At 34.9% G+C, this 22,369-nt stretch overlaps 1 protein-coding gene across 3 annotated transcripts in view; it reads left to right on the forward strand.

The window, feature by feature from the left end:
* The window catches only part of Ctnna2 (catenin (cadherin-associated protein), alpha 2), a 1,112,116-nt gene that overhangs the window by 1,055,688 nt on the left and 34,059 nt on the right, over window positions 1-22,369 (forward strand). For 2 of the 3 annotated variants that reach the window (XM_013031821.1, XM_013031822.1), the window contains exons 15-17: window positions 5,209-5,390; window positions 11,232-11,337; window positions 17,378-17,512. In XM_013031821.1, coding sequence (XP_012887275.1) covers window positions 5,209-5,390; window positions 11,232-11,337; window positions 17,378-17,512 — 423 coding nt within the window. The remainder of the gene's footprint in view (window positions 1-5,208; window positions 5,391-11,231; window positions 11,338-17,377; window positions 17,513-22,369) is intronic. The other variant, XM_013031823.1, reaches the window with a different exon arrangement.

A 22,369-nucleotide genomic window follows, 5' to 3' on the forward strand; every position in this document is an offset into this window, starting at 1 on the left:
GGAATTGCCATTCACCAAAATCAACAAAACAGTTTATGAATATAGTGCATCTTGATCAGTGTAACCTCTTTCAATATTCTCACCTACCCCTTCTAATACTTATCTTAATTTTAAGTTATATGTTGATTTTTTTTGCCACATAACATAGTAGATCATGTGTACAATGCATTTTGATCTGTGCCATCACTTGAACCTCTTTACCCCCCACTTCAACCCAATTCTGATTGTACAGTTCTCAATCCTGCAATAAATTCTTGCCTGCCTTCTCCTCTTTTCCCCTTTCATACTTCTATCCCTTCTCCCATTGGACTACATGGACAGCACAAATAATATAATTCTCTAAAAAGACTAAATCAAAGCTCAACCAAGTACGTACTAGGCATGATACCTATGACCTATTTCTTTGCAGGGTGACATAGTTAAAATTAGTCAGTGAATTTTTCCTTAGCAACAGAATATATTACACAGAATCTTGTGGACTTGGTCTTTAATTATGAATTTGGCAAAGATGTGTGACTTCAGGGGAACTTTCTTAACCTTTCCATGTCTCATCTCTTTGTGGTTACAAGGGTGGCACATAGCTTTTTACATTACAATGACATTAGGAGAAGTGCATTATAAAAACATATCACAGGATTTGTCATATAGCTGTGCAATGATTTTTGTGTTTGTGATAAGGATAATGCTGATGCTCCTAACTTAGGGTGGTAATTCATTAGGAGACTTGTCAAATAATTTAACCTTATAAATCTGGATAATTCAGGCAATCATTGCAGTTTTAAATTGAATTAATAGAAAAATTACCTCAATTTTCTAACTCATTACAGAGTCTGAGTTTGGTAAAAGTCAAAAGGCCTGACTCTTTGAAAACTTAGATTTGTTATTCTACTTTAAAAAGTGAGTAGCAATGGCATATTGAATTTTCGTCTCCTTTCATCATTATTTATCAATATTTTTTACTGGAGGCCTTGACATTAAACTCTTGATCTATACATGTAAGTTTGGTGGCCCATATGCTTCAATAGTGAACATTGGGAAAACATGTGTTTTTGCAGACTTAGGTTGAAGATGCATTTGAGATTAAGTTGAATGCGTTCTGGTTTTTTTTTTTTTTTTGGTAGTTTTACACTTTGGAGGAAAGACGGGGACCTGAAGTGAAGGGTAGGAGTCTTTGTAGGTAAAAAATGTCTGCAGTTTTGACTCTAGAACAGTTGGATAAACCATCAGGAGAGCTGGGCTGGGCTGAAGCAAATAGAACAGAAACTGAGTGCCCACAAATCACCTCACAAAGACGGTGAAGCTGATTGGTCCTTTTGGCCTTTAGCCTTGAAAAGAATTCTCACTTTCCCATAGTTTCAAGGAATGAACAACTTCATGTCATGTATTTTATATGAAATTTAATTTTAATGTAGACAGTCTTTATTTTCTCTCTAGCTAGAATGGCTTTAATGTGTTAACATTTCAAACTGCTGAGTTACATTGATAAGACCTAATTAAAACTCACATGTTGAATTTTAATTTGATTAACTTGCAAATTTTGCAGTTTGCGATCTACTGTTTATAGATAACCTTTTTTTAAATTCCAGTTTCAGAAAAGGTCAATTATGAATTTTTAAAAGCCAAGAGCATTTAAAAATATTTAGGAAAAGAGTTCAGCTTATTGATAGCTACATAAGCTGAAGTAAATGTAATGACATTTGCCCCCAAGTCACACCCCATTAAGTGCTTTATGCGGGTCAAGAACCCTAGAACCAAAATAACATCTTCCTTTCAAAATCCATTTTGGAGGGGCTATTACTTCAGAATCGTGTCCTTAGAAAATGTTTGTCAGTCTGGCAACTTCTCTTGAATTATGTTGATTCAGTGAGTGAAATAATGTTTAAGCAGTCAATCAAAAGGTATTTACTGAGCTTCTTTTGTGAGCAGGATTTGAATATATCTGTCTTAAAGAAATATATCAAGAGCTCAGGGTCAGGCGCATTAATAGAAATCAATGAGATAATAAAGCAAGGAAGTTAATATTCAAGTGATGAATTGTACAATGAAAATTCAAGTATCATTGTTGACAGAAAAATATATACCTTTGAATGCACAAATTAATCTTTGGACGACAATGAAAGATACATTTTTTTCTACCTGGACACTGAATATGTTCAGACTTTACAAGTCTGGAATCTACTGTTCTATATATATTTTTTTTTCAATATTCAATATATATATTTCTTTTTATAGAGACACACAAAGTAAATCTATTTTGTAGTAGTGGTTTAAGACCAATGCTATCTAAAAAAATAATTTGATTAGTTCTTTTCTATGATAAGGCTTTATAAATGCAAGAGAGCATTAGGACATCAGGCAAGGATACTTTGAAGAAAAAAATGCACATTTTTGATAGACTATCAAAATGTAACAGGATGTCTACATTTAATTAATATAGTATTACAAATGTGTTTATGTCAAACTCTTGCATCATATGCCCTTCTTAAGTTCATAAAAGTACGTCAACATAAATTTTGATGTGTAGAATTTTAAATATTTTAATTATAGTATTTAAAACAGTCTGGCTTTTAAATTATGTATTATAATTTTATACACATATATAAACCCATAATCTATGAAGTCAGACTTAGGTATGCATTAAAGTTAGCAGACATGTCAATCTTCTAGCAAAAAGATGCAACACCTGGGCAGCCAGTAGTCCAAGAACACATTTCTGTGAATCAGACAAAGATGCCCCCTTTTCTCAGCATCTGAAGCCTCAATTCAAGGATGTAGAGCATGGTGGGCAATGCTTGTGCTTTTAGATTCACTCCTTTGCCCTACTGGGCTGGAAATTCTGTGCAGAGGGTCCTGTATGATATATGGCCTTTTATAGTAGTGTTATTGTTCATAATGGTCAAAAATGGTATTTGCTTAGGTTTGAATTTATTTCTACAGCTTGTAAATTACATGGTCAGGAATTTAATTCATTTCCCTAGGCCTAGATGTCCTCATTATTAAAATAGGAATAATAGGCTACTAGAATGATTGAGCAGATTTATTTGACGTACATAAACATCAATATAGTATTGGTATCCATGTATGTATTCAAGCAATCATGCCTGTCTTCTATTTGTAGATAGCTACAGAGACTCTGGAATCATGTTTTCCTTTGTCAGTAACTAAATAATATGCTAAAGATAGATGGGGAAAAATCTTAACAGAAGAAATAATGGTAAAATAATGCAAATAATAATATCATGTGGGGTTATCATCAATTTATTTTTGTGGGCAAAACTTAGTTTACTTGCTACCTACCATTTCTGGATATCATTACTTATTATTCTATATTATGTAAGAAACTAAGGATAGCCATCAGGTCTTGACCCAAGTTATCGGTAGAGCCCGTTTCTCTATAATTTCATGTCCATCGATATCTCTTTTAGACCCTAGATTTTTTTTCCTCCAATCAATTCACTCACATTAGGTCAAGATTTATGACTTACATGGAATACCCCCTAAGTCTTGCTTTTCTGGTCTCCTGTAAAATCCATTCATCCCAGAACCAGAGGAAATGCAGAAGTAATCGCCCCCAGGCTCCTGTCTGGGAGAATGTAGTGAGGTGAAATGTTACACATTTCACTTAGAATCTGCTGCAGAAATGGTGTTTAGCAAATACAGTCAACTCTAATTATTGTTGGTAGTTATGATCTATAAAGTAATTATAAATTCCTAATGAGTGGATTTTTTAATCATTGCTCCCAAAGGACAGACACAGTAAGGCTCCTAAGTCTTGTAATTCACCATTTTCTTCATCCTATCAATATATAGCCAAATTTAATGGGTGTTTCTAGGTATACATTTTATATTTTTGATTCATTAACACTGAACTCAAGGCCAGTATCACTAATGAGTGTTTAAACAAAGCTGTCTAGCAGACATTGTCTCTCCATGAAGCACATCACAGCTTTCTGGTGCTCAGGGACACTAGACGTTTCAATACTATGCTGGGGTACCATTTCCAAACAGCACAATGTCCAACTAAAAAAACACTAAATAGACCACAAAGAGGACAATTGTTCACATTATGGGCTGGAAAAAGAAGAGAATTGCCTTGTTCATCCTCATCTAGATTTATTTATGTCAAATAACTCATTTTTTCTTGCTGCGGCTGCTTTTTCCATTATTTGCAAGTAACTGCAAAAATATTTCAAGTATTGATCTTTGGGTTTACAAATATAATGTAGTGTTGGCAAAATCTGCAAAGGAAGAGTCTATAAATTATGATAAGGAAGGATATTCTTTCATTTCTTCATTTCCTTACTTAGCAACTATGGAGAAGAAAACTTTACTCCCCAATTCTGTACAAGTTGAGCATTCCCAATGAGAAAATCCAAAAATCTGAAATGCTCTGAAACTTGAAACATTTCAAGCACTAAAATACAATGCTCAAAAAATTTCAAGTTTTGGAGTAGTTTATGTTGACGCTGCTCAATAAAGTCTGTATTAGCATTCTCAAACTCCTCCGCCAAATTCCCAAATCTGAAACATATCTGGCCTTAATATTTTGGTTAAGAGAAAACTAACCTGTACTTTTCTCCTGTTGTAACCCTGCTGCAGGAAGCTATGGGTAGCCATGATTTTAACCTACAAGGTGATGGAGGACAGAAGATAAGAATGACATGGAACGCCCTAAGGACCCCAATTGTTTGGCATCTCTGTGGATGCTTTCATTTGCAATCCTGAAACCCATCCTACTCTATTTGGATGCTCATATATTGTTTAAAATTCCTTTCCTCAGCATCAGAAGGCCTTTTTTTTTCTTTTTTGACTTTTCTCAACATATTTCAGTGTTGAAAGAGGTACATTCTTTCATCTGGTAAAAGTTTTCTGAGACCAAATATAAAAATTGTCACGAATAGAGTCTTTTGAAAAAAAAAAAAACATGTGTCATCAAAGAGACAGAGGAGTTCTGTTACTGTCAGTGCATATGTACTTTTGGATCTTTCTATCTTTTATGTATGGAAGTGGGGACAGGGAATTGGGAGACCCAACAGGCCTGTATTCTTGGTTCCCTGTGATGTAGAGGAAATATATTTCACAATGGATAGTCATCTCCTCAACCGTTTCCAGGTCTGATTCTGCCATCCACAGGATACAGAGTCCACATACATTCTGTACTACCTTTGTCACTATTACTAATACGTTTCCTCCCTGTAAATCACACAGGCCATCATGGCTCAATTGCCACAGGAAGAGAAAGCAAAAATAGCAGAGCAGGTGGAGATATTCCACCAAGAGAAAAGCAAGCTGGATGCTGAGGTAGCCAAGTGGGATGACAGCGGTAATGATATCATCGTTCTGGCCAAGCAGATGTGTATGATCATGATGGAAATGACAGACTTCACAAGGTGAGGTGCAGAGGAAGGGAGATGAAGAGTTTGTCATTAAACCTAGATCTATAACAGCGAAAAGCCTCCTGAAACCATAAAATGCTACCTCAGAGCAAGGTGGTGGTGTTGGAAATTTATATGCATAAATCAAAACCATGGGCTGGACTTCTGGTAGATAGGTTTGTTTAGATAATGATAACACTCATTTGTATTGGTATTAATTATCCTAAGGCAGTCATAAAATCAAGCCCCTAAGGAATGACTGACTCATCTCTCATCTGTGCTATTTTGGAAGGTGTTTAAATATTATTCTGAAGATAAATTATCAATGTCCCTTTGGAGGGAAAAGGGTGTGTATGCCTGTATGTATGTATTACAATAAGTTGCCATACTATCTCATCACCTCGCATTAATTTCAGCATGTAGCTCACCTTTCTAAGGAATCAGATACAAGAACTTCAGATTCTAGGGAAAGCGAAAATCATGTATGTGGTATTGTCTTTAGTTCTGAGCAGTGCTTTTGATAATTACAGAGACAAGTAAAAATTTTGTCAGGAGTCATCTCTGCATCAGAGATGCATGGCCTTTTGCTTGCTTTTGTAAAGGTAGGGTACAAGTCTCTCTTTCCAATCACACGGAATAAACTTAAATGGGACCAAAATTCAATTCATTTTGAGTCAGAATATCAAGTGATTGGGGACAAGTCTCTTATTGTCTTTCTAGTTGCAAAATGATGAGATCACACTTGTCTTATTAAGTCCAAAGTTTTTACATCCATATAAGTAATACAAGTATTAATTATATTGTCAAACCAAAGTCAACTTTTGTTTTATGGCATTGTTAAAAATATACACAAAGATGTTTTAATGATACAACATACTTGCTATTAAAACTATGTAAGATGGAAGTAATGTCAATGCATCATACATCACATGGGTAACAGTTTTTAATAGTTGTTGAATGCTTGTAATAAGAGGACAGGGTTGATTGTAGGTTGTAATTAAATATGGAACATCTCTGAGTCATCCCCTTTTACCCTTTGCCTCTGACCAATATGTACTAATGACACTGCTTGGCTTTTTTCCCCCCAAAATATTTTAAAATTGTTTTTGACTTCAGTGAAATGAGTTCAGTGTGGTAAGGGTGACCTTCAAGACTTTTAAATGTCATCATATTCATTAGAAGTTCAAATTTGTACATTGAGTTAGTGTTCTTCATCTACACAAATATATTTCACAAAAGTAACATTAGGAAAAATGTCTTAAGCCATCATTTATGTCTGAATTTCATACAAGTCAGACTCATGGCAGCTTTAGTCATTGTTTCCCAAGGCCTATAATGACTTAATTTGCTTGCTTTCAACATTTTATTGGTATCTTATCTGATGGATATTATGCAATCCATTAATAACATCACTGGAACAAATAATCTCATTAGTCTAAAGTGAATAATGGATCTAGCCATGTTGCTAGGCTTGATGGTGAGAACATTTTATAATTCTCCAGTTTCTATTTAACTGTGAATAATGCAGAGAAATATCTTTGAGTGGATCATGTTAGGGGATTTTAAGTTGAGACAGACTTTTTATTAATCAAAGGTGTAATTTTTTAAAAGGCTGGGTCAATTCCCTAGGGATTTTAAATAATAATTTCTACCATTTTAAATAATGGAATGTCCAGAATGTTGCCGATTATCATTTTCCCCACTGTATGAGTCTTTTTGTGCTTCTTCATGAGTGCAGGAGAGGAATAGGGTAATAAAATAAGAAGCAGAAGAGGCTGTACGTGCAGGTACAACAGAAAATAGAGGCAAGCTACTGCTTCCTTCCATATAACCTGGCCTTTGCAAGAAGCAGCTGACCAGGACCTTTCCTTTGTGGCCTCTCACTAAGTTCACTCCACATGGTTTCGTATGTTTTTATTATTGCCCTTGTGTTTTGCACTTCAGGGTGAAAAGCTTCATCCTAAGCACTCCCCTGAACTATTTTTTTTTCTCTTTAAAAGAAAGGATATGGTTGATTAGCAATTAAAGGTTGGCTACTCTTCTCGATTTGTGTTTTTAAAGGCAATGCGGGTACAAAATGTGCTCTTGCATTTATTATCTTGTTGTTTTATTCTTAGTGCTGGCTAATTCATTAATTTGATTCAGTAATCTCAATGATATCCACTCTATTATTATTAGAATAGGAGAGGTTCTGCCTCATTATTCATGTAATAACTTGTTCACGGAGTAGAAAACTGATTATGCCTCATGTCTTTTTTTTCCTGCTTTGTTCTTGACACTCATCTCATGGGCAATGTCAGTTGCAGTACCATGATTGGGTGAATGTTTTCTGTTCATATCATATTTGAGAAATACTGTGTTCTGGTTCTATGTCCCAATAACAAGAAAGGAAGACAGCAATTTCTCAGATTTCAATCATGAGCAACAAGCAAAACTGTCTTTTAAAAATCAACCTTAAGGTTTGAACTTACATGAAAAAAAAATTCTAGAACAGTTAAAGTCCTGCTATGATTCCCCGACCTCCCAAAACTTTCCAGATACATTGAATTGCTTTACTGTGCATCTTCCTAGTGTGTTAACGGATGGGAGAAATTTCCTAAAGCAGATTGTATGATCTGAAAACAGCTTCATGTGGTCCAATGTATTTGCAAATACCCTCCTTATATTATTTCGTTATTGAAGATCTCCCTTTGATGTTAAACAAACAGAGAGAGATGTAGAAAACAAACCATTTAAACTTAAGTTAATTCAGAATTTATATTCTGAGGCTGGGTAACTCAGAATGTTGGTTGCTTTTGTTTGTTGTTTCCTTTTTGATGAGCTGTGTTTTATCGATTGCCTTCTTTCCTGGAAAATACATGATTTTGTTTCTTTTGTTTAGGTATGGTACAGTATTCTTTCTTACAAAGTTACTTTATCCAGGTTCTCAAGTTATATACATTTTGAGGAAAGGAGTTTTTTGATGCTTTGAGTTTTCTGCTTCCTAAGGTGATTTCAAACCATACTCATTTTAGTTTTGAATATTTGTTCTCATATATATATCTATATTCTGACTCAATTTTAGGATGGATTAATTCTAGTGTGTTATATTTTCTTACTCATTAATCTCTTCTTTTAATTTTGTTTCCTTCTATTCTAAATTTTAACTTAGATAATTTTTTTCTTTTGTCACTATTTCTTTTGTCACATATATGAAATTAGGAATTTTTTCTGAGCATATTACTTTCACTGTTCTTTAAAAGAGAACCATATTTAGCAAAAAGTGTACTAAGTTGTTATTTAGGATGCAATGCTTCCTGACTCATTTCTCTGCCTGTATATAAAATCCCTCTAGTATGTCACATAGGTTTCTTCTGAGCGTTTTAGTCCACAACTATGAGAAAATATTTGGTCTTGTAAATTTTTTGTGGTTAATTTCCTAAGCTATTTTGACCTCACCCCTACACATTTAGCTTTGTACTCCCAAGAATTTGAATTGAGTGTAAATGCGAATTTTGAAGTTAAGACTTTTTGTTTCTATAACAAGTTTTAGCAAGTCCAGGATTTGTAGTTTTCAGTGGAATACAAAGAATATGCTTCTTTTCAGTCTAACTACAGAACCATGGGCCTGAGACTCAAGGAAGTACACAGTCTACATAGATGTCCTTTACTGACTTTGCACATTGTGAGAATCATTGTTTAAAATTTTCATGTAAAGATAATGAGGAAGCATTTTCTTAGATCCTTTGAAAGTCTTCAAATAACACATATTTCTTTAGCAATGAAAATTCAGAGTGCAGCTCTTATTAAAGACTAAGACAAAAGGAGAAAATAAGTGGCATGTGTTATACCAGCAGGAAAAAAAGAACAAAAAAAAACTACATGAGGGGCTGGGAAGGTGGCTCAGTGGCAGAGCGCTTGCCTTGCATGCATGAGGCCCTGGGTTCGATTCCTCAGCACCACATAAGCAAAAAGAAAAAAGCCGGAAGTGGCTCTGTGGCTCAAGGGGTAGAGTGCTAGCCCTGAGCTGAAGAGCTGAGGGACAGCACCCAGGCCCAGAGTTCAGGCCCCACGACCGGACCAAAACAAAACAAAACAAAACAAAAAAAAACTACATGAGAAAATTTCTAAGATTTGAAAGTTAGATGAATACACACTATGAGCATTAATATATTCTGCATCCACTCGTCCTTCAGAAAAAAACAGAAAAATGACCCTAAGTATGGGAGTAACTCATGGAAAAGAGGAGGATGAACAGAGAGGGTGAAGGAAGTTGAATGTGGTCAAATGTGTGCCAGTGTGACAATAGAACAATGAAGCTTGTTAAGATTCCTTTGGGAAATGGGGGAAGGGAGAGATGAGGGAGTATGAAGGAGGGGCTGAGTCTAAACAAGGTCTATTGTGTGGATGAATATATAGGCATATCAAAATGAGATCTCCTTGTACAACTTAACTGATGCTAACAAAAATGCAAAACAAAAATGACCAAAAGAAGAAAGCTTAGAGAAAATGACAATTGTCAAGGAACAGGAGCCAGATTATTACAGGATCTTTAACTCATCCTTGCTACATAAAATTTACATGTCTATTCTCTGTTCATATTTTAAAATCTTAATGGAAGAGTTAAGATTGAGAATATCCCTAAATGTGTATTTAAACATTTATATAAACCTAATATATGTTCCTTTTGCTCCTAATGCAGAAAAATACCAGAAAGAGAATGAAGGAGAAAACAGAAAAAAACGTTTTATTTGAATTTTAAGCCTTCCATTTAGTAAAATTTTATTATGTAACAATGGTGATCATTGTGCAGCACCATGTGGTCTAAACAAGTCCCTTCTGAGGACATTTTCTCTCCATTTCATTCCGTCACATTTCTAACTATAGGAGTTCAATCCTTAGACTTAAAAAAATATGCACTGATTTTTAGATGCACATAAGGATGGAGACCAGGAAAAGTAACAATGCTAAAAAAAAGAATAAACATATTTAGCTTATTCCTTATTTACCTCTCAAGAAGAGGGAATGAAGTTATAGCACATTACAATTTGTTTAAAGGTTTATGACAGAGCATAATTTCCTTTGCCTTTGTAATCACTATTTTAATTTAAAGCATTTACTTGAATTGAAAGCCAGATGTGAAAATATTGAGGTGCTGGTCTGGCAGCATAAAGACAGCTTCAGTTTCAATGTTTTAATTGTCCCTTCTTAAGTCAGTACCAGAAGAATAAAACACAAAAAATTTGCAATTTTAAAATTTCTGAAGTTCTAGTTAGGCATTCCTCAGTTATATGAAGAGACTAACTTCTCAAAGCACCACAGTAGACTCAAAAATTCAATCATACACATATGCTTGTCAGGCATGAGAGGCAATGTATGTGCCTTTATTTTGTCTTGACTCTGCTTAAATTTTAGAATGCATCACTTATTATCTGTCTAAGTATACACAACAAGTTAAGTGTTTTGAGCCATTAGTAAACTAGAAATGATACTTTCTTACTAGGGTTGTCATATAGATGAAATAGGGTCTATAACAGTACCAGGTTCATAGCAAACATTATGTACTAAATTTTCATTGCTCTTATGATGAGCATCATTTCAAATTGACCACTATATAAAAATAATAGAAATCTATAAGATGATAAAATGTGAACATGCATATTCAAATATAGGAAACTATTCCCATAGCGAAAAAAATAGATGATTGTCATGGAATTTGATGTATACCGCCCCCCCAAAAAAACCCACTGAAAATGTCACTGGTATAGCCAGTGCCATATACAATAGAAAACTAAAGTCTCAGACAAAAGATATTGTAGGCTGGTCCATTTTCTATCAAGAAGTAAATTTCTAACTATGCTGTATATGTTATTTCAGAGGCAAAGGGCCATTGAAAAATACATCAGATGTCATTAATGCTGCTAAGAAGATTGCCGAAGCAGGTTCTAGAATGGACAAATTAGCCCGCGCTGTGGCTGATCAGGTAATGTAAGAGGAAGAGCTGGTACATGGTGAGAAGAATTACTAATCAGCCCTGGGGTTCCGTAATCAGTTTTACATATCCAATAACTTGCCTCTGAAGAATGTATTTCAGACAATCACTAATGTTTTACAAACTGGCTTTTGCCTCTGCTGAGATGGCAAAGGTTGATTTGGCTCAGAAAGGCTCCTAAGGTTTATGACTAAATCTACTTAGAAAAGAAGAGCACAGATTCTCTAAGCCATGCTATTCAGAAGATCATTTATAATATATAATGTGGCATAAACAAAGAAATGGAACTGTTTTTGGTGGACAATATCATTTTATAAGAAATCCCTACCTAAACCCTTTTATTTGGTTTTATTTTCCCAAAACTTTTGACAAATAATCTTTAATGCTATGCTTTTTTCTGCCTGTTTCTCTCAGAAAAGTTTAGAAGACAACTTTGTTAACCAGCTACAAGAAAAACTAGTTAGAAAAAGAACAACCTTCCATGTGGGCAGGGAATTGGATTGTCAGAGGTAATAGATATAATGGGTCACAATTAATTAGAAGACATGGAACCTACCATGACTAGAATGTGAACTAGGTGGTATCATGTGGAGAACAGGCAGAAATATAATTTGGCTAACCTGAGAGTTCTCCATGGTTTTAAAAGCAGTAGTAAGAAAGAATAATAAGAAAAGCATAACAATAAAAGCATACCATTTATTATTAAGTATTGATTTTCTCTAATAGGCTTCATAATTCATATTCATTTATGCTCTACTATATATAGAATTAGTATGCATGATCAAGAACTTTCTGGTTTCAGTTATATTTTTTACCCAGACTTATCTAGAATATTTGAGTTTATTTCCCCCTTTTTCATTTTATTTGGCTTGAAGTAGAACTCTAAAATCCTGCTGGAATTGTCTTGTGCAATAAAGTTACATTTCTTTGTATGAATATTTTAGGCAATAAATCTTTCCAGCTGACAAACAATTTATCCCTTTAAACAGACTTCCTGAAAAAATTACAGGAAGGAATAGGAGAAACTCTAGGACTCCTTGGTACAGGCTGAATTTTCTTAATAGAGACCCAGAAGCACAACCAATCAAAGAAAGATTGGACAAATGGGATTGCATGAAACTGCAGAGCTTCTGCAAGGCAAAGGACATAGCTAGCAAGATCAATAGAAAGCCCATGCATTGGGAGAAGATCTTCATTAGCCATACAACAGACAAGGGTCTCATATCTAAAATATACTTAGAACTCAAAAACCTAATCCCCCCAACAACAAATCCTCAGAAAAACAACTGCCCGATTAATAAACGGGTTAAAGTCTTAAAGAGAGACTTCTCTGAAGAGGAAATAAGAATGTCCAACAGACACATGAAGAAATGCTCAACTTCTCTAGCCATAAAAGAAATGCAAATCCTGACAACATTGAGATTCCACTCACCCCAGCTAGAATGGCTATAATCAAGAAATCTAATAACAACAGATGCTGGAGGGGATGTGACCAGAAGGGAACCCTACTGCATTGCTGGTGGGAGTGTAAAGTTGTTCAACCACTTTTGAAAGCAGTATGGAGGTTCCTCAAAAGACTCCATATAGAGCTCCCTTATGACCCAGAATCCCACTTTTGGGCATTTACCCAAAGAATCACAGACAAAGACAAAGCTATCAAGACACATCTATTAGCACAACCATCTTTCTCACAGCATTATTTACCATAGCTAAGTGTGGCACCAATCCAGATGCCCCTCAGTAGATGAATGGATCAAGAAAATGTGATATATACATACAATGGCATTCTATGCCTCTGTCAGAAAGAATGACATTGCCCTATTTGTTAGGAAATGGAAAGACTTGGAAAAAATTGTATTAAGTGAAGTAAGCCAAGCCCAAAGAAACATAGGTCCCATGATTTCCCTTGTTTGCAAAGATTAATACATGTCTAGGACAAGCAGAGAAGGTCAAAGGCTATGTACAAATGACCACATGAGATAATGTTAAGCAAAATGTACCCCAAGACAGGGACACAAGTGTTTTGTTCTTTCTTCCTAGTGTTTTTTATTAAATATCTTCCTAGTGTTTTTTTTATTAAATAGGATTTTTATTGTAAAAATACTATACAGAGGGGTTACAGTTACATGAGCAAGTTAAAGAGTACATTTCCTATCAAGCATTGTTACCGCCTCCTTTGTTTTTCCCCTACCATTCTTTCCCTCCCACCTCTACAACTATACTCCCTCCTCCCCACTTCTCCCCTCTCCCTGCCTACATTGTAAAGTTCTTTTTTCAATTTAGTGTCTTGTTACATCTCATTGTTACAATAGGTCAACCTGTATCCCTATTTAAGAATTTTGTTTTTTCCCTTCCCCTCCCCAAGCTAGAGAATTGTATATACAAGATACAGGGCACCGACATCAACACAGTGAAATGTACTTATATTGTACAATGTGATTCTTTTGTTTCTTTTCTATGTTCTTCCCCCACAGTATGATCCCTATTTTCACTGGATTTGATGCCATTGTCCTGCATATTGTATGTACATTTTTGTAATTTGAGGAGGGAAAAGAATATAGCAGAATGCTTACATTGGGATGAAGGTTGAACCATTGTGATGACAAGATGTACAGGACATTATGTTGAAAATGAACTTTACAGGGCTGGGAAGTTGGCTCAGTGGTAGAGTGCTTGCCTTGCATGCCTGAAGCCCTAGGTTCAATTCCTCAGCACCACATAAGCAAAAAGAAAAAAGCCGGAAGTGGCGCTGTGGCTCAAGTGGTAGGGCACTAGCCTTGAGCTGAAGAGCTGAGGGACAGGGCTTAGGCCCAGAGTTCAGGCCCCACGACCGGAACCCCCCACCCCAAAAAAAGAAAATGAACTTTACAATGTCAAGGTCGAGGGGGAAGGAAGTGATGGTGGGGGGAAACAAAGGAGGAGGTAACAATACTTGTTAGGAAATGTACTCATTACCCTACTCATGTAACTGTAACCCCTCTGTACAACATTTTTTACAATATATATGTGTGTATATATATGTATGTACATAACAGTTCAAAACAGTTTACAGTTTGAAGTCTTTCAAACATTATATCAATATGAATCTGAAATATATCACATGTACCATTGTAATTTCTAATTTGGTGGTTGTATGTATGTCAGGCTTCACAGCATAAGTTGAGCTTCTTTCTCCAAAGTTGTATATATATTGCAGAATGTTTATGCTAAAGAAAAGGAAGACAATGTATCTAATTGAAAATATGTAAGCAAACAAAAAAAACACCACTGTTCAAAAAAGGAAGCCATTCTCTTGTTTTCAAATGTACAGAGTTATTAGAAACTGATGGTGAGTAGACTTCTTAGGAAAGGCTTCTTCCAAGGAGTGAAAATTCACTGGATGTCCAAAGGCTTTTCTTGATACCTTGACTCTGAATGACTGAAACTGTCTCAGTGTGATCTTGTTTATGTTCTTACATTTTTGGATCTTTCTAGTGAACATTGCAACATGAAGTATTGCCAAGATTTCTTTTAATACATGGTAAATGCAGCACCTACATAGAAAAAATATACACAGACACAGACACAGACACAGACACAGACACACACACACACACACACACACACACACACACATACACACACCAGTCCCAGAGGAATCTGGATTTATTTTGAGATTAAATGACAGAGCATTGAACTAATTTTTAAAGGAAATGAAGTTTAAGCCTAACTTATTCTTCGTGTCATGAGCTATATGAAATGCCTTGCAGTTTTTGGTAAATTTGTCTCTGAATGGAGCATTTGTGTTTCAATTATTACAACTATTTCCATGGTACAGAAAATATTTTTCTTGGCCTTTAATGCTCTTTTAAATATGTATTTTAACCACTTCAGTTTAAATAATAGAATAGAATGAGCATTACCAAAGAGGGGATTGGTTGCCTTTGTTTTGCTTGAAACTATTTTTATGAAGATTTGAGATATATATGCAATGTAAACTTTTTTATGGACGGCTTCATTTTTAATTACTGTTCCATTGAGATAGAACGCTTAATTTGCTGTAAGGTATTTGTGTTGAAAGCCTTGTCAGTCCTCTGGGGAGATATAATTTTAAAGTTAATTCTTTCTAGTATATGAGTCCCTGGAGTAGGATAAACATTACAATATTAAGTACTTGTAGAAAGCTAAAAACAGTGTCTCTGGGATTCTTTCTTGACAAATGTAATCAGTGCAAAATATACTGCAATAGTGTTTTGTATAAAAGAAACGCCTTTATTGTTTATTCAATAATGGTTATGTTCAACCATTGGCTCTAGTGTTCATAAGATATTTCTTTTCTTGAGCTTGAAAATTTAATGTTTTCTACCTTTGTTTTGTGGTACTAGAGGCTGAAGCCAGTACCCGCACATTGTAGGCAAGTACACTACCACTGAGCTGAAGTTTCAGTCTCATGATTTCATTCTAAATAATGCATTCCAATTTTGGATATCGATAATTTTTCTGCTGTATTTCACCAAACATCTTGTGGTTAAATGTTCTTTTTAAGTGCCAAATTGAGCCAGACCAATTAAATAGCATGGAAGATGCTCAAACTAAACATTTGTTAGCAAAAGAAATATACTTAAATTACCTTGTAGACATTGGCATTAAGCCTCAGAAATGTTTCAAAGAGCCATGTATGTTGTCCATAGAAATATTCTATGTGTACTTAATGGACATCTACCCACTGTAGTTACAGTGACAATGCAAACACTCCAGTGAAAGTGGACTCTGATGTGTCCATTGAAAGACTCTGTTGTTGGTCATATGAATTTATTTTAAATGGCTCAGGTTTATTGTGAAATCTCTGCTGCAATGATTATGAAAGATTCTTTTATATAAAGAAATGTATTATGTTTCAATTATGTTTTTTAATTATCATGTTTCAATTATGTTTTTTTTATTGTAAAGATACTATACAGAGGGTTACAGTTACATGAGTGAGGTAATGAGTACACTTCCTCTTGAACATTGTTACCCGCTCCATTGTTTTCCCCCTACCATCCCTCCCTTCCCCAAGGTTCTTTTTTTTATTGTGATTAAGTGATTACATAATTTCCAGAATTTCACAGTATTGTGGAATAATGATGCTCATTTAAAGTCACAAGTTCATTCTAACCTTCCTGGAGCAAATTGTCTATCACAGTCTGTAACATATAACGGTGTTCACATGTTATATACCAAATATGTGATCAGCAGCATGGGGATATTTAGTAGTGGTTCAACCAGATGAGTGGGAGTTCTTTGTTTGTATTAATAGAAAAATCCAGAAAGTGAGATCAACTTTTTAGTGAATGGGGTATTTCTCAGAAAATGAAGGGAAACAAAAAATGATATTTTACTCAGCTTATTGAATTTGAACACTCCCCTATACCATGGCAAAGAGATTATCACATATAAAGATGTACTTTTAGCATCACTTGCTTGACTTGTTATAAATTAGGTTTGCATGCAGTGAAGGTTGAAGAAAACTAAAATAACTCACTGCAGAATATTTAGTTTTCTAAAGAGTAGAGGATAACTCATGAAAAATAGCCATAAACATGAAGATATCCCAAACCAACATCTAAATCATCTTCAATAATGCCTTTACAACAAGAAAATGGTGAGGCAAAGGATGAAGGGGGAACCTATGCACCACTGATACTCACAAGACAATATGTTGGAAATGGTCTGTACAGCTCAGGGCAGGGGCTGGGGGGAAGGTAAAGAGGGAGAAAAATGAGGGAATGGGTAACAAGTTAGACAAGAATCATAATCACTACCTTACTTATGTAACTGTAACCTTTCTGTATATCCCTTGACAATAAAATTTAAAAAAATAAAATCAAGGTAAAGCGAATCAGTCTAAACTACTGCAAGTGGCCTTTCTCAAATGTGTTATGAAAATACTGAGTGAAAGGAGTATAATTAAAGTATATATCACTGAAATCTTTGCATCCTCCAGCTTTTATACAGCAAGTGCTAGAAACTGAAGAGTACTTACTAATTGAGATTACTCTTTTTTTTATAGTGTCCTGATTCAGCATGTAAGCAGGATTTATTAGCCTACCTTCAGCGAATCGCCTTGTACTGCCATCAGCTCAATATCTGCAGCAAGGTGAAGGCAGAAGTGCAGAATCTGGGAGGAGAGCTCATTGTGTCAGGGGTAAGCTGGGATTTGGACTTCACAATGTAAAAGTTCCCACTGTTACACATCCGAAGCAAGCATTCTTGGCAACAGTACTGCTAAAACACAAAAGTTCAGTGATTCAAATGGAGTTTTTTTTTTTAATGTTATCACCATTATTCCAGACCTTACAATAGCTCACAAAGAACAATTTGATTTTCCAATTACCCGGTGTTTATACTGGCCTTGTAAAATCTCCATTCTTCACAAGAAAACTAATTTCATAGTCTGGAAACTCATTGCCAAGCTGTGACTATTATAATTATTTGGGGATTTTCTATATTTACTCATTGTGAGTCTACTTTTCTTTGTTAGTCCTGGTAATTTTCATTCTCTGTTCAGGAGCCAGCCTCTCTATGTGTGGATTGTGTTCACACGTTAGAGATGACAAAACCAGTAGGAATCCATTCATCAGGTTCCAATGCATACTAGGTTATCAGTAACCCTTGAAAGCCAGAAAATGTTTGAATTCAATACACATTGATGTGCTGTTGCCAAAATCTCACATAGTTGTCAAACACTAACAATTATATATTCTTTTGCAAATCACACGAGTGTTTCCTTCTCATAAAAATATAATTTTCAAAACCATTTCCATCAAATGCATAGAAATAAGTAGTTCAATGAATATTCAGAAGAATCACGATTTCTTGGCAAGATTTCCAAATATATGTGTTGAGGTTCTTCACCTTGGCTTCTTCTCCTCCCTCAACCCCTTCCTCTCAAAACAAGGCGCCATTTATTGTAAATGATTTATTTGCAAGTTCAGACGCGTGACTCTTGTCACCTTTAGTTCTTTTCCCAGTCAAATGTGTTGCAGCCATTTTAAGTGTAGAGAGAGTATGAACATGACATTATTAATATGGTGAATCTTGAAATCAGATGAATCACAAAACTCATTCTTCCTGAAGCTATTTTTTTCAATTTAAGCCATTTGGTTAAAAAATGTACAAAAAATATAAAACTCATGCTTGAGTTCAGAAATGTCCACTCCTATAGTGTTTAGCTTGCAGAAAACATAACTGGGAAAAGAATTGATCTGGCTTGCATTGAGATACCATCTGGAAAGCCCATTCCATGGAGCCTTACCTTAGCGCTCAATAAATTGGCTATTTTGTGCCTCTTCCCCAAGCACAATCACCTCTTTGCATTTCCAAAATGATCCTGCTTCAACATTCTTCCACAGCCAAGTGCAATCTGTCTTGCAATGTGTCCTTTCTCCTAAACTGGTTGTTATCAATATTCTCTCGCCAAGAAGTGCTCAACACATAATATCTCCCTTGCTTCTTTTCTTATCTTCAGCCTTGATGGTATAGTTTTTCCATACCATTCAGCTTTCATATCCATCTGTATATAGAACCTGTGGAACTGAGTGCTGTTTGTTCAGCTTGCCTTGTGTGCTTTCATTTGTTACTTTCCAAATCTTATTGTGTACATGGATGCGCAAAGCATCTTTGTGGATCTCAGACTCCACAATCTCATCTGGGTGATATTTTACTGGCAGAGCTGCTTTCCATCATTCTCTCAGTACCCATTATTCATATCCGCCTTCAGAGCTTCATTTCCATTGTCTTCTCCTCATGTAGATGTAGTCCAAACCATCACTGGCTTTTATCACTTGCACTGTTGGCATTTGTGGAGGTGTTTGACACTGAGAACACCATCAAGAAGCCTGTTTCCTTCTTTGAGTCTTAGTGGCAAAGTTCATAAATCCTTGCATGGAAGAAGGCTTCTTTTAGAGGAATGTTATACAACTTTATAATAATTCTGAGGCAAATGCATTGTGAAAATTTGCTATCATTTTGCTCTTGGGCTTCTCATGACTTTTTTTCCCCCAAGCTTGACTGCTGTGTAGTGCTACATCTGCATCTGTAGCTTGCTGTCTTTCCACTTCTGCTTCCATCTTACTCTTCATCCTCCTTCACTGATGGCCAAAGGAGACAAAAAAAAAAGTCAATGTGCTTACAGTGCAAAATAGCCACAAATGACTGCTTTGAAAGTTCTGAAAGAGTCAAGAATGTGAGACCCCATACACACACATTTCCAATGATTTTGCCAAGAAAATTGCCTCTATGCTTTGGGCTCTAATTATTTTGCTGTCCATTGTGGCAAAGTTGCTATATTTTTCAGGAGAGGCCATTGTAGTCTCATGTGTAATCAAGAAAAAGAAAGATACTTGAATCAGTTTCTTTTTTCCCATGTGTTTATACCCATAAATAAATATTATGGCTTCTTCTCTAAAATATATGGAAGCCACAAGGAAAGGTGCATTTGTCAGAAACCAGTCTCTATCAAAGTGATAAAAAGATTTCAACAGGTTATTTTTACCTACCAAAAAATATAAACTTGAATTTGAAACCAGAGAGGGCCATGTTTTTACAGCCTTATGCTGGCTTGGTGGACATATGCAAAACAAATGAATATGAAGTAACCTGTCAGCATTCTTATGCTTTATATGAATTGTGTGTGTGTGTGTGTGTGTGTGTGTGCACGCGCAGTGCACATGTGCACAAATTGGAAAAGGCCTGCTATATCTGTTTTCTACTTTAGAAGTGGGTAAGAAAATTTCAACAGGTCATTGGAAAGAAAGGATACAAAAGTTTTTATGAGTGATGACAGGAAATGAAGAGAAATAAAGCAGTTCAGGATGTCTGTCTGTATATGCTATCTGAAAAGCACCACTATTCTTCTCGCTGTATTGATTTTAAAGTCACTGGCTTACGCCATTTCCCACAGCATAAAGGCATTATCTACACTAAATTTCAAGGTCAAGGGTACATTTGTAAGCCAATTATTCCAACTTGTTTATAATAGAATAATAGAACTGTTAGACAATAGAAAAAATGTACACAGGCAAATAATCTATAAACTGTTTTTATGTGTTTGCACAATTTAGTGTTTTAAATCTTAAGCTAGTTTACATTATATTTTGATCAAAGAATAGAGAAATGATGGAACAAGGAAACAGGAGGAAAGAAGAAAAAAGGGAAGATAGGAATCAAAAAGAACTTTAACAATAGTATATAAAAATAAGTAAATGATATTAAATGCAACTGAATTAAATGGGAAAAAGTTGAACCAATCTTAAAAAATTAAATAGTATTCTGAGTATAAATACTTTATGATTTAACAATTACTTGCAGATTTAATTATGTTGTTTACTACTGTTGCTAGAATTTAGAGGATTTGATGAGCAATTTGTAAGTTAAAAAAGATAACACCCATGGATCTGGAGAAATAAAAATCATCCATGACCTTTGATTTTTATTTACTCAAAGATTTATTCTTTGTATATTATTCTCAATGAGATTGGAAACATGTAGTGTTTTATTTTTATGCACACATACTAACCCTCAAACATCCTGCTAGGGCTAGTAAAGTCCTCAAAACTCCTTTAATATATTAGGAGTGTGATTGTAATAATGAAGCCAGAACAACAGAGCCATAACCTTCATTAGAGAAGAATTTAATGTTCAGGTCAGAGATGGAGGAATTAGACTGAACTCCTGGCTGACAGCACATGACAATGTATGAGTTTTAATAGATTAAATGTTTTTCCTCACATGAACAAAACAACAACAGAATTTGCAGATGAGGGATACTTGTTGTTGAATGGAGTCCTAACCATTCCCAGTGGATTGAAAAACTTCCCCTAACAGAAACTTTTGTTTTTTTGCTATTTAAATGACTTCTTACCAAATTTGAATCTCTCTCAATTGGGCTTCATAGAAAAATATGACAAAGTGAACACATAAATGGGTGACACAGGTAGAATCTGAATCGGTAACGTGAAAGCTCAGAGAAGGACAGTTCAGTTATAGGTCATTCTTATTGCTTATTTCACATCCTTAAAATTGGGCTCATTTAAAATGCACAGAAATATGGGGACAGATGAATAAATGTTTAAAAATACTGGAAATTAATTTTAAATCAGTCTTGATACTGGTATGTAACCAAAGGTATATATGCATATACACATACACAGCAGACATCTCTCATTTAATGTTTCGAGTCAACCACTCAATATGTGATAGTCAAATGCTTTGTGTGTGTGATCTGATCTAATGCAATTTAGGGAAATTAAAGTGTCGGATATATTTACAGAATGTGATGTTATGTATAGATGAGAATTACATTTTATTAGAACATTTCTATACTCCTTGAATACAAGTAAGTTCCTTTTGTATTTTACAATGCCAGTAATTTATAATATGAAATAGTCATTGAAATGAGCATTATATGTAATTATGCAGACCTGCCCTTTCAACAGCCCTTTTCTTTTCAGAATATTAAGCCTAGTTTCTGATGTCTATAGCAAATTCTTGATTATTTCCACTGATCAAAGTGTAGCAGTATGGGAAAAGTATAAATTGCAACCTATTTCAGTTTAGGTTTAGAATATTATTTTGTGTTTCATTTGAATAAAAGAATATGTGTTCCAGAATTTGACAATATTTCAAAAGAATTTTATCTTGATCCTCCAGTGAGTAGGCCATTAGGCCTGAAGTAGGCCATTAAGTATTCAGGTCTAAAGTACCTTTATATCTAAAAAGAAAAAAGATGTAAATACATAAGAAAAATGTCAGATTATAAATCTGGATGATGGGATAGTGGAGATACTCTGAGAAGATAATCTGACAATTATCAACAGACAACTTTCTGTTGTCACATGATTTAATATTTCTTTCCCAAACCTCCCTCTCCAAACTGTTATGAAAAAAAAATTAAGTACTTAAAATCTGGCTTCTGCTGTATGTTGTCATATCAGTATACATGGTCATTGTATAAACCCTCCAAGGGAAATAACCATTAAGTCATATTCTCAGTGAACATTCA

Source organism: Dipodomys ordii, unplaced genomic scaffold, assembly GCF_000151885.1.
Source record: "Dipodomys ordii isolate 6190 unplaced genomic scaffold, Dord_2.0 Scaffold144, whole genome shotgun sequence".
NCBI classification, from domain to species: Eukaryota; Metazoa; Chordata; class Mammalia; order Rodentia; family Heteromyidae; genus Dipodomys; species Dipodomys ordii.